General features: G+C 39.8%; 1 protein-coding gene across 3 annotated transcripts in view; it reads right to left on the bottom strand.

The window, feature by feature from the left end:
* The window catches only part of AP3S1 (adaptor related protein complex 3 subunit sigma 1), a 42,020-nt gene that overhangs the window by 25,480 nt on the left and 2,924 nt on the right, over window positions 1–13,616 (bottom strand). For all 3 annotated transcript variants that reach the window (XM_037901574.2, XM_037901575.2, XM_037901576.2), the window contains exons 2-3: window positions 6,639–6,730; window positions 2,598–2,709 (exon numbers count right to left, since the gene is read on the bottom strand). In XM_037901574.2, the coding sequence (XP_037757502.1) occupies window positions 2,598–2,709; window positions 6,639–6,730 (204 nt within the window). The remainder of the gene's footprint in view (window positions 1–2,597; window positions 2,710–6,638; window positions 6,731–13,616) is intronic.

The raw sequence follows: 13,616 nt of genomic DNA, 5'->3' as shown, positions 1-13,616 counted from the left end.
TCCTTTTCTTTTTACAAAAGTTAAAAAAAAATTTTGAGCATTTCCAGCCTCCAGTACATAAGAGGGAGGTCAGACTGTGGAAATCACTCCCTCTGGTGGTCAGCCAAAGCACAAATCTGTCAGTTTTCAGGCAAATCTGTCAAATGGACCTTAACTACCATTGATTTTTTTAAGTTTTCAATTTCATCAACCAGAAGAAAGTTTTTTGGATTTCTGCCCAGCTCTAACCTAAACTAAAAGGGCTGACCTCGTACTAGAGCCAGTCAGGAATTTTTCAACTAAACATTTTCATTGGTAAATGCCTATTTGTTGAAATCAAATCTGTCTGCAGGATAAGGTTGGTTCTGATGAACATCCTGTGCGAAAAAAAGATTTGAAAAAAGTTTTGAAATTGCTGACATGTCCCCTGAATTTCAGTTCAAGATTGAAGTTAATTTACAGTAAAGTAAAAAAAAAACGTAAAGGAAAAACGTAAGTGAAATATTTTGAAGTTATCAAATGTTTCAACTGAGCCAATCTGAATTTTTCCCCGGATTTCTGGTTTGTGAAAATTTTAGACGGACTTTTTGTCCCAAGTTGGGACAGGAAAATTTTTGGAAATCTCAAAACTTCTTCCATAACAGGAAAATCATTTCCCACCCAGTTCTACCTTGTATCTTACATACCTGTTTGAATTAATATTAGGCTTTTTGGACCCCAGACTTGTTAAAGATTACAGTAGTCTGTTGCCCCAGGACCTCTAGGTTTAGTGTGCCTCTAAAGATTGCAATATTTGCATGTGATTTACCTCGCTCTACTTGGATGCATCTATGGTCATAATGACTTAAGGTTAAGAAATTAAGAAATCCATCTTTCAGACCAAACTGCATTATGCCTCCCATAAAACTGTCTGATTGCACAAATGCAACTTGCAAGGCTCTGTACAGATTTTAACCACTGAGATCTCAGTATTCTTTGTGGGTACTTCATGGGGAAGTGAGCCTTAGAAGTCAAGACTATACATAAGGGGTAAAATTTTCAAAAGTGCTAAAGCAATTCAGAAGCTTAAGTCTCACTGAAAGTCAAAGGGACTTGGCACCTAAGTTAGTTAGGTTCTTTTGAAAGTTTGATGTGACTCTCCCTCGCATTGCCATGGCTCTGGCTGTTCATCAAGGTTCTAGTTTCATTTTGCTTACTGTGGCTATAATATCATAAACTCTACTGAGAGAAAAAAGATGAACCAAGGCCTTGATTTCCTCTTGTAACACTTCAAGGGAGATTTAAGAATAACTCACATTTAACCCTGTAGACTTTACATACCCACTGATAATGATGCTAACCCATAGCACTCTCCCTTTTCTAGTTAATCACAAACACCAATACAAAGAGCCTTTAAACAATTTGTATACAGCCTTAAAAGTGATTATATACAAGAAGTCTGCAGTATTAAGGTGAAAGGTTTCACTAGTCTGTCCTGACATGAGAATCCTCTGAGGCAGAGACCGGAAGCTGGACAAACATGTACAGTATATCCTCTGAGTGAAAGTCAAAGATTAATATCCATGGAACACCTTGATCTGCTAAAGGTGACCTAGAAAGCATTTATAAATATATTGTTTCCTTCCCGCAGTTGTTTATGTTTCCAAGCATTATAGCTTCCACAGGGAAGATGTCAGACTGGTATTGGGAGATGAAATGGTGTTCATAGGTTGAATTACTTCTTGTGATAGAGGTGCTTTTGTGAAGAAGTTTGAGAACAAAGATTTAATTTTGATGTTTTTATGATGATTGCACACCTACCTAGAGGCTTCAGTACGCATAAAGCCATTGTCCTAAAGACATGAAAAGGAAACACAGGCTAGACAGTGCCATTGGATAGTGGAATTATTGGGAGGTTGCTGAAGTATCAGCATTGTACATATCAGAGCACAGCAAGAAAGAAATCAGTTGGAGTTGCATAAGTGGCCCTGCAAAATGCAAGGGATCAGACTGGATAACTCAAGTGGTCTTTTCTGATCCTATTGTTTCTAATTAAGAATGAAGATGTATATTTTGTAGATAGAGTGAATATTCAGAAATACCTGAGAAGTTGCATTAAATATTAATGCGCTGCTCTTCTCACTTTGTAAATATTTTAACACATTTGAGTAAGAAGATATGCTACAAAACAAAGCAACTCTACTCTGTAGAGCAAACAGCTGTGAAAAGATGATTCATTGTATGTGATATCCAATATCTTGCACTGTTCAGACACTACAAAATGCCAAAGTGAGCAAAGAGGAAACAAAAATCCAGGAAAACAGCCATTTGAACTGAATGAATCTGTTACCAAAACTAGACTCCAATTCTCTGCAAAGATGCAACAAAATATGGCAGATTATAATTTAGGCTCATTACCTGTCAAATGAACTGTTTTCTTACCTAAACATTAATTTGTGAAAAAAGAACTTTCTCTAGTAATGGTAGGAAACTGTACAACGATTAACACAAGTATGTTGTACTTTACACTATAATGGAAGTCATCTTTATTTTCAAGCAATTCAGAAAAAGGTAAGCCAGAAGGCAGAAACACCAAGTATCTCTAAAAATATGGCATTTCCTTTAAAAACAACACTTACTTGTATTAGGTCTAAAATGCCAAGTTCACTTTCTGAAGAATCCACACAGAAGACAAAGTACAACGTGGCATAGTGTCGGTAGATTAGTTTGTTATCAGATCCACCTATTAGTCTAAATAAAGAGAAGCTAGGTCAGTGTCAAGACAAGATGAGCAAAAACTCATTAACAGCAAATTATATACTTTTCAGGATACAGTTTAAATTTAAATTACATCATGAAATAAGTATATGTTGAAAATACTTCAGCCATTAACAGCATAATACAGAACCTCATAATTTAATGTAAAGGTGCTCTGGAAAAAACCAAGCCAAACCAACATGACATCTTAACTCTGAATTGTAATTACTGTTAGTAAATATCCTCATAGACAGTAGTAAGCACACCGATATATGCACCTGCACATCAGAACTATGGCAAACAGATCAATAAATACACTCTTCCACATGTGTGCAAGTGTCACTCTGACATTCTAGCAGGCACTGAGCAGAGAGTAAGGAATATTACTCAGAAGGGGGTCGATCACATGCCCAAGCATCTTTCCCAGTCCCGCTCAGGGGAGCCATGGAGAGGAGTTGAAAAAATTTAAGTACACATGCACTGAAGTCAGTGATTAGTACACATGGATTGCACGGATATTCACTTAAACAAAATTTATGATCTTAGTGATAAACTGAATTAATACAACAGTTGTGCTACAGAATATTTGACATTACAGAAAGTATGAGTACATTGCACTCAACTGGTTGTATTACAATGTTAAAAGAGATGCAGAAATTTAAATTCCTTATATTTCTCCTTAATCATCAAGTTAGTGAACTACAAAAGGAAGAGTTATCTTAAGTGAATCAACAGTGATATGCTTCAGCCCATCCTCTATAGCCTCCCCCTGAGAGAAAATTTTAACTGTAAATATCAGAAGGCATGTATCTCTCTTCTTTAGGTGGCTAAAAATTCTATGTTAAGCAACAACATGGTTCATGTATAAATGAAAACATTTTGTGACACATGGGTATACAGGTATTAAGCTGATGATTCTGAACATTGGGGAATAAGCCATTAAAAACCCCTCCTAAACTGGATTTACAGAAGAAATCACCAGAGTCTAATAGATCACAAATCTGCACAAAGAAATGATCCCTCTAATTTTCTATTCTTTATTTGTAAGTTAAAACTATTAAGAACCTTTAGAACACCTGCACTTTCCACACAGCTTCACATTAATGCTTGAAGAGACAAGTCCCATGCTCCCAAATACTAAACAAAAACAAAAAATATACAGAGTTTTCGTGATTTGAAAACTAAAAAAAAAAAAAAAAAAAAAGCGAAGTAAAGGTTGATACTGTGTCCTTAATTTATGACAATTATCTAGATATTGCAGTGCATGTGAAGTTGTTCCACACTTACTGCTAGAACCTCCAAGTACCTTACAAGTATTATATTACAATTATGCCCAAAATGTGCAAATTGCTCTACAGAGACACAGGAAGACTGTCCCTGCTTGAAGAGCTATATCAAATGGGGACTTGAAGAAAGGAAACAAAAGTTGAGCTAGTGCCACCCACCCCCCCCACTTTTTTTTTTTTTGCGCACTTCTTTATGATGTATAAAAAAAATGCCTGAAAGGGTGGGCTTTTGCTCTGTGGCTTTTTTTTTTAACATTAGAAATTCAGGTCCTGTCCAGCCTGGAAGACTATGCTAACTGGAGAACTACTGCAATGATACTTCCAAGAGTGAAGAAAGCAAAAGTGGAATAATTAAGAGGAGAAAGGATTGTTCGTCAAATGTCAGGCCTTGTCTTGACTAGGAAAACAGGTCAGGGTTGGTATCATGGTAGCTACCACAACTTTGATCATGATTGTGTTCCAAGCGTAGACACAGCTTTTAACATGTTAACTGGCTTTAGTCAACCCTAGGTTCCCCCCACAGAGGAATGCAGCTAGTTAACTCATGTTAAGTGTCAACAGTGATCTACAAAGAGACCAAAATCATGGCAGCTAAAACAAAGTCAATCATGACCTCTTTTCCCAAAAATTGTGTTTTTTGTTAATACCTATGTAACTTCAATTACTAAAATTTTGAATGAACGCGTCTCTTATTTCAGCACTTCTGCCCTCTGTTAAGGTGTGAGAACTCACAACAAACATGCTCTAAGATCGCAAGGAGTAAAAAAACTTGACATTTTTACCTTAAAAATCCAATCATCACTTCAGCACTGACAACACCTGTCATCAAAAATATCTGCCTCCTTATCAGCCACCCCAATACATCAGAGGAAAACACTCCACAGTTTTAACCAAAGGTCAAACAAATATGCTTTATTTAAATACCAGGCTCAGAGGGCACAACTAAACTAGGAAAAACAGACATGTTTTGAAACACATTAGCTAAACACATTGTAAACAGGATTTTGTACCTAGTGTAGACGGGGAAAGTCAAGTTCAAAAACCTGCTACATGGGAGAAGCCTAGGGTTGATCATGGCCAGCAACACAACTTGCTGTCTACACTGTGCAAAAGACCCACTTTTAAAAATGCGTTTGCTAACACAGTTTTTAAAACAATCATTTTTCTTAATCCAGACTTGCTCTGCAGCTGTGTTTTTCAAACCGTGGGTCGTGACCTAGTACTGGGTCACGGCATGTCAGGCACTGGGTCGCCTTGCTCTGGTCAGCACCACCGACTGGGATGTTAAAAGTCCCGTCGGCGGTGTTTCCCAGCTAAGGCAGGCTAGTGCCTACCTTTTCCAACACCGCACTGCAACCCAGAAGCAGCCAGCAGTGGGTCCGGCTTCTAGGCAGGGGGCCCACGGGGCTCCGCGCACTGCCTCCACCCTGAGCACCAGCTCCACATTCCCATTGGCCAGTTCCCAGCCAATGGGAACCAGGGGGAAGGTGGTGCCTGCGGGCGAGAGTAGCGCGAAGCCGCTTGCGCGCCTCTGCCTAGGAGCCGGACCTGCTGCTGGCCGCTTCCGGGAAGCCTGCCTCTTCACCCCGGCTGCGCTGCTGACCGGGAGCCACCGGAGGTAAATCCATGCCCCAATCCCCTGGCCCAGCCCTAATCCCCCCCCAAACCTGGAACCCCTTCCTGAACTCCAAGCCCCTCATCTCTGACGCCCCCAGGGCCTGCACCCCCAGCCCAGAGCCCTGACCCCCTCCCGCACCCCAACCCCCTGCCCCAGCCTTGAGCCTCCCCCCAACCCAGAGCCCCTCTTGCATCCCAAACCCCTCATCCCCGGCTCCAGCCCAGAGCCCCTCCCACACCCCAAACCTCTCATCCCCAGCTCTGTTGGGTCAAAGGCATCAACAGTTTTCTTCAATTGGGTCCCCAGAAAAAAAGTTTGAAAACCACTGCTCTACAAACCAGCAAACTTGGACTCTGGCAGAAATCCATGGAATCTTTAGGCCAGGAACCCTCTACCAAGAGCACACAGCATCCAAATATTAGGAGCTCAGGCCTATGTACCCAGTAGACAAGTTGCCACTGATTTCAAGTTTTGCAATGGTGTAGTGAAACAGTCTCTTAGGTTGACCTCAAAGCTTTAGCTGGGCTTTGGGAATATAGTTAGGTGCCATCTAGGCTACTATATATTTGTTTCTGTATTGTCTCTGGATCAGCGACAGCTGTGTTGTAACCATATCCCCTAATTCAGTTACAGCTGTACAACAGACAGGGCCCTAGAAGAAATATTTTGTTAAAGTCAGAGAACACTTTATAACAGAAGATAGTTATAGCTACTTAACTGTAACAGCGTATTTATTACCAAGATACAATGGAGACGGGTAGATGGTCTTTCTCATGGGTGCATCAGAAATATTTAGACAGAAATTTTAACTAAATTACTGCTGTAGCTCACGAAAGCTTATGCTCAAATAAATTGGTTAGTCTCTAAGGTGCCACAAGTACTCCTTTTCTTTTTGTGAATACAGACTAACACGGCTGTTACTCTGAAACCTGCTCTAAAATATGGTACTCTTCAAGGTTTTTGTGACATCCCTTGCTATTCATTAATACTAGAAATTTCTGTTAAATTTCAATACTTACAAGCCTCCTTCTAGGAAATTACAAACATTTTCATCACGTTTGGATACCAAATGGAAAGTTTCTCTGATAATTTGTTGCTGTGTATCTTCACTCTGTGAAAAAAAAAAATGTATTTTACTATCAGACTAAAGTGGATTAGTTAACAGTAGTTTATATTTATAGGTCATATAGTTTGCACTCCGTTTATTAACAGCACTAGCAAGACAATCATCTTTGCTGCCTTCTAATCAGTCAACCCTCAATTTATTGTAACACTATTTCATTATCTTTGAGGTCCGTTATTAAGCTATAGGGTGACACTTTTCTAAACTAGACTGAACAAAGCTGTTAAACAAGTTGCAACAGTAAATAAGTTTTACTGCTCTCAAAAAACCTACATTGATTTAACATAAACTTTAGGACAAGTTATTTTGAGTAGAAACATTCCCAGAACCATCCCTGATAACTGTACTGTAGACTGAACAAAATGTTATTTTGCATTTTAGATCTTGTCTACAAACAAATTTCCACCAGTTTAACTGAATATATGTTTTTAGTTAAAGCAATACAAACCCCTGAATTGATGCTCTTAAACCAGTTTGAAGACTGTGTATTGATTTGGTTTATATCGATTCAGCCTAAGATTTACCATTTCAAAACCTATTTAAGATAATCCACACAGGGGTTTGCAGTGCATTACCGAAAATGATTTTTTTTTAAAGTATCTTCAGTACACCAGTACAAGTCTGGGTAAACAGGACCTTATCCAAGAGTTGTTCAGGAAACTATTTCACACTTTTAAATTACGACAATGGGCCTACATTCTAGAACCACCATGAGTACAACTTTCCAATAGAAAAATCACCCAAATTTTCTAATCTACCAGATTAGAAAATCTACCAGATTAATCTACCAGATTAGACCTTAATTTAGTTATGGAAGGGATCTGTCAGTTTTGCTATCAACAAAGCTACACATTCCAAAAATCTCCAGAAAACTGGAAGAAAGCTAATATTGTGGCAATTTTTCAAAATAGGTAAACATGATGACCAGAGTAATTATAGCTCCGTCAGTCTCACATCAATTCCAGTCAAGATAATGGAGGATGTGATAAAGAATTAAAGGAGGGTAGTGTAATTAAGGTAAATAAACATGGGTTTATGGAAAACAGATCCTATCAAATTAACATATTTTTTGATGAGATTATAAGTGTGGTTGATAAAGGCAATAGTGTTGACATAATATGTTCAGACTTCTGTAAGGCAGTTGACTTGGTGCCACATGGCTTTTGATTAATGAAACTGAACATACAATTAACATGTCACACATTAATTGGATAAAACAATCAGCTAATTAATAGTTCTCAAAAGGTAATTGTAAAATGGGGAATCATCACACAGCAGGTGTGTTTCTAGTGGGATCCTGCAGATATTGGTTCTTGGGCCCTACACTATTCAACATTTTTATCAATGACCTGGAAGACGACATAAAAATCATCACTAATAAAGTCTGCACATGAAACAAAAATTGGTGGAGTGGTAAATAACAAAGAGGATCGGTCAGTGATACAGAACAATCTAGATCACTTGGTAAGCTGTGCACAAGCAACTAAGTTGCACTTTAATACAGCTCAATGTAAATGTATACGTGTAGGAACAAAAAATGTAGTCCATACTTCTATGACGGCTGATTCTACCCTGGAAAGCAGTGACTCTGAAAAAGATGTGGGTGTCCTGGCAGATAACCAGTTGAACATGCGCTGCCAGAGGGGTGCTGTAGTTAAAAGAGCTAATGCGATCCTAAATGGACAAACAGGGGAATCTCAAGTAGGAGCAGAGAAGTTATTTTACTTCTACATTTGGCACTGAAATGACCGCTTCTTGGAATACTGTGTCCACTTTTGGTGCACACAATTCAAGAAGGATGTTGACAAATTAGAGCGGGTTCGGAGAAGAGCCACAAGAATGATTAAACGATTAAAATATATGCCTCATAGTGATTGAGCTTTTTGAGTCTATCTATTTATCTTAAAGAGACGAGTAAGCAGTAACATGATTAAAATCTGAAAGTACCAACATGGGGAACAAATATTTAATAATGGGCTCTTCAGTGTAGCAAAGAAAGGTATAACATTATCCAATGGCTGGAAGTTGAAGGAGACAAATTCAAACTGGAAATGGCATAAATTTTTAAATGGTGAGAGTAATTAACCATGAGAACAATTTACCAAGAGTCATGGACTCTCTATCACTGACAATTTTTAATCAAGATTGGATGGTTTTCGAAATAATCTGCTGTAGGAAGCATTTGGGGGAAGTTCTATGGCCTATGTATACAGGAAGTCAGACTAGATGAACATCTGGTCCCTTCTGGCTTGGAATCTATGAGTGTCTTATTTTATAAGCTTGACAAAAGATGACACATTATGCTCAGTGCAGTGCATCGGATACCTAGCAGAGACAAGAGAGGTTTGTCTCCAGAACTGGGTTTTGTTCCACTTAGATCTAAATCTGCAAAATCCTCTTAGAGTGCAAGCCTAATTTTCACTGACTAGAACACACAAATGGTTCTGCCTTTTAGAAGGGAAAAAAGTGTGTAATTAAAAAGACTTAAAATACAAGCACTGGAATTCAGATTGGTAACTAACAAGCATTTTCCAGTAGCTATTATGAAGTACTTATTCAATGAACCAGGTAGTTTTTAAATTCAAGTGAAGCTGGGGAAATCAATGATACATAGGCATTAAGTTCCACAATTGTTACATGGTACAATTATGTAACTGGTGGTGGATGGGGAGGGAGGCTGTTCTTCAAATTAACATGTAATCTTCATGTTCTTTTTCTTTTACATTTCTTAGCATAGCTGCGCTTTTTGAATTTCAGATAGTCCCCCACCTCCCAAACACAGAAACTGGATTACTTCATTTAAGAAGAATCTCTTTCTTATTGGTTAGCAACATAACAAAGTCAGTCCGTGTGCTAAATGTAAATTAGATTCACTAAATACTAGAAGTTTCCTCTGAAATTGTACCATATTACAAGTTCTCAAATATGGATTTCAAGAAAGAGGGGGAAATCGTAGGTATCACCCACAATTGTATGCAGAACACATTTCTGTCAAAACATTCCATTCAATTAAAGTCATAATTACACAAAATGTAAAGTTTTCCTCCTCCTCCCAGGGTATCTGTACACAGCAAAGAAAAACCTGTGGCTGGCCCATGACAGCTGACTTGGGCTCACAGGGCTCGGGCTGTTTCACTGCTGTGTAGACTTCTGGGCTCAGGCTGGAGTCTGGGCTCTAGAGCCCTACAGGGTAGGAGGGTCCCAGAACCCAGGTTCCATCCCAAACTCAGAAGTCTACACAGCAATGAAACAGCCTCACAACCCGAGCCTGAGTCGGCTGGCACAGGCCAGCCGCAGGTGGTTCTTTGCTCTGTAGATATATCCTCTGCCTTCGCAAGACTTTAGGCAAGGGCAGTTTTCTAGCACAATTCAGAAGTGTCCGGTTTTAAACACTGTAGAGGACTTGCACTTCAGAAAATATTTTCATTTAAATTGCTTAGTTTCATTCATATATCTGTAATTGTTCACCCAGACGCAGAACCTGTTGTTCTACTGAACTGTGGTTTTTTGTCCTAATTCCAGTAATGGGTGGTGCAAAACACTAGTGTAGACAAGGAAAGCTGGATTTGCACAGTGCAGCTCACCCCAGTTTCAAGCACAGGGTGAGCTGCATTGGTGCAAAGTGCGGCTACATTCTGGGCCAAAATTAAATACTGTATTGTGGACATACTGTTAGGTAAACTAAAACAAACAAACAAAAAGATTTATCACGGTGCCTAGGGCATACTAAACGAGTTGTAGATGTGTAGAAGGAAACTGTAAACAAAGCAATGATCATACACAAATATTTATTCAAAGTAACAGTAACTACAGTACAACCTCAGAGTTATGAACACCAGAGATATGAAGTGACCAGTCAACCACACGCCTCATTTGGAACTGGAAATACACAATCAGGCAGCAGCGGAGACACCCCCCCCCCCCCAAAAAAAAAAAAAAGGAAATACAGTACAGTAGTGTTAAATGTCAACTACTAAAAAAAAAGGAACTTAGCATTTTTCTTCCACATAGTAAAGTTTCAAAACTGTATTAAGTTGATGTTCAGTTGTAAACTTTTGAAAGAACTACCATAACGTTTTGTTCAGAGTTACAAACAACCTCCATTCCCGAGGTGTTTGTAACTCTGAGGTTTTACTGTACATTCTACTGTCACTAAACTATGGATCAAACTAATTAGTGTTTTACGGTTGCTGCAAGATTATTGGAATTGTGAAGCTTTTAAATGTTCCCACAATTTTACTGCTCCTCAGGCAAAATAATCCTGCTTAACAGGAAGGGACAGCAACAAGTCTATGTCAAGTGGGAGCAACCCCACTGTCCTTCAGTTCTTTGGACAAATGCAGCTCAGAAAAAAGTGGGCAACCACAAAGCCATCCCCCTACTTTTCCCAGAGCTGCTGCAGCTGCAACAGGCATGGACAATAGCAAAGAGACATACAAAAAAACAAATCAGTGATGAAATAAATCTTAGGATAGGAAAGAGAAAATAGAAGTGAACTGATTCATTTTAGTAAGAGTTTCCTATAGTCAAGTCCCTTTCTGCTACCAATCCAAGTAACAAACACTGTAAAATTAACAGACAAAGGAAAATAACAAAATCCCTTCCCTGAAATTTCTGAAATCCCCCCTTTGAAATTGGGAAGAAGAAGGGGAGATTCACACACATAAAAAATGAAATTGAAGTCTTACAGACATAGCCAGCCTGAAACTCTTCACATAAATTTTAATTTTGAAATGGTAAATCAAGATAATCAGTTTGCTGGCTGATAAGTGCTAAGAAGAGGTAGTGGGATTTTTGACCTGTGTTATAGTTTCTCCAGGTTCTCTTTCCCAGGGGAGTGGATGAAATTCTCTCACTCAGAGAGAGTGGTTTTCTGCCAGCAATGTACTCATTTATTAAACACTGGCAGTGCCACCCAATGAGCCACAGTCATCATTTCTGCAAAGGTACGTCCTTGATCAAACATATTTTTAACAGTAAAAGTTGTGAAGTTATATAATTCTGAACAATGCAACCTTTGTGTATTTGACTGACTAGCCACAGACACCAAAGGTGAAATTCTTTCCATTGGTACTACTTTTAATATCTAGATGTATTAATTTTGCTGAAGACAAGTGTTTTTGTGTATTTTTCTACTCCCAATGGTAACTCCACAGCTGGGAAATACAGCACACAGCTTAAAAGATTATACTTCAGTTTTATTCTGGGTTAACTCTTTTGTTTTGTTCATTCCCCGATCAAGCCTGCGGTGGTAATTCCTGACTCCAAAGCACATATTTACATAGAATTTTGCACAAACTTCACTTTCCCACAGGTTAAAAAACAAACAAACACGTGCATAGAATCATAGAATATTAGGGTTGGAAGAGACCTCTAGTCCAATCCCCTGCTCAAAGCAGGACCAACACCCACTAAATCATCCCAGCCAGGGCTTTGTCAAGCCGGGCCTTAAAAACCTCTAAGGATGGAGATTCCACCACCTCCCAAGTAACCCATTCCAGTGTTTCACCACCCTCCTAATGAAAGAGTGTTTCCTAATATCCAGCCTAGACCTCCCCAACTGCAACTTGAGACCATTGCTCCTTGTTCGGTCATCTGCCACCACTGAGAACAGCCGAGCTCCATCCTCTTTGGAAACCCCCTTCAGGTAGTTGAAGGCTGCCGTCAAATCTCCCCTCACTCTTCTCTTCTGTAGACTAACTAACCCCAGTCCCTCAGCCCCTCCTCGTAAATCATGTGCCTCAGCCCCCAATCATTTTCTTTGCCCTCTAATGGACTCTCTCTAATTTGTCCACATCCCTTCTATAGTGGGGGGACCAAAACTGGATGCAATACTCCAGCTGTGGCCTCACCAGTGCCGAATAGAGGGGAATAATCACTTCCCTCGATCTGCCGGCAATGCTCCTATTAATGCAGCCCAGTATGCCGTTAGCTTTCTTGACAACAAGGGCACACTGTTGACTCATATCCAGCTTCTCATCCACTGTAATCCCCAGGTCCTTTTCTGCTGCTTATCCAGTCAGTCCCCAGCCTGTAGCGGTGCATGGGATTCTTCCTTCCTAAGTGCAGGACTCTGCACTTGTCCTTGTTAAACCTCATCAGATTTCTTTTAGCTCAACCCTCCAATTTGTTTAAGTCATTCTGGATCCTATCCCTACCCTCCAGTGTATCTATCTCTCCCACCAGCTTAGTATCGTCTGCAAACTTGCTGAGGGTGCAATTAATCCCATCATCCAGATCATTAATAAAGATTTTGAACAAAACCGGCCCCAGGACCAACCCCTGGGGCACTCCACTTGATATCGGCTGCCAACTAGACATCGAGCTGCTGATCACTACCGTTGAGCCCAACACTCTAACCAGCTTTCTATCCACCTTATAGTCTGTTCATCCAGTCCATACTTTTTTAACTTGCTGGCAAGAATACTGTGGGAGACTGTATCAAAAGCTTTGCTAAAGTCAAGATATATCACATCCACTGCTTTCCCCATATTCACAGTGCCAGTTATCTCATCATAGAAGGCAATCAGGTTGGTCAGGCATGACTTGCCCTTGGTGAATCCATGCTGACTGTTCCTGATCACCTTCCTCTCCTCCAAGTGCTTCAAAATGGATTCCTTGAGGACCTGCTCCCTGATTTTGCTGGGGACTGAAGTGAGGCTGTATTGGAAGTCTGTGGTTCCCCAGGTTCCCTTTCTTTCCTTTTTAAAATATGGGCACTATATTTGCCTTTTTTCCATTGTCCGGGACCTCCCACAATCGCCACGAATTTTCAAAGATAATGGCCAATGGCTCTGCAATCACATCAGCCAACTCCCTCAGCACCCTTGGATACATTAGATCAGGACCCATGGACTTATGCTCGTCCAGCTTT

This window comes from Chelonia mydas, chromosome 5 (genome assembly GCF_015237465.2).
Source record: "Chelonia mydas isolate rCheMyd1 chromosome 5, rCheMyd1.pri.v2, whole genome shotgun sequence".
Classification (NCBI taxonomy): Eukaryota; Metazoa; Chordata; order Testudines; family Cheloniidae; genus Chelonia; species Chelonia mydas.
This window is presented reverse-complemented; position numbering and strand designations above follow the sequence as displayed.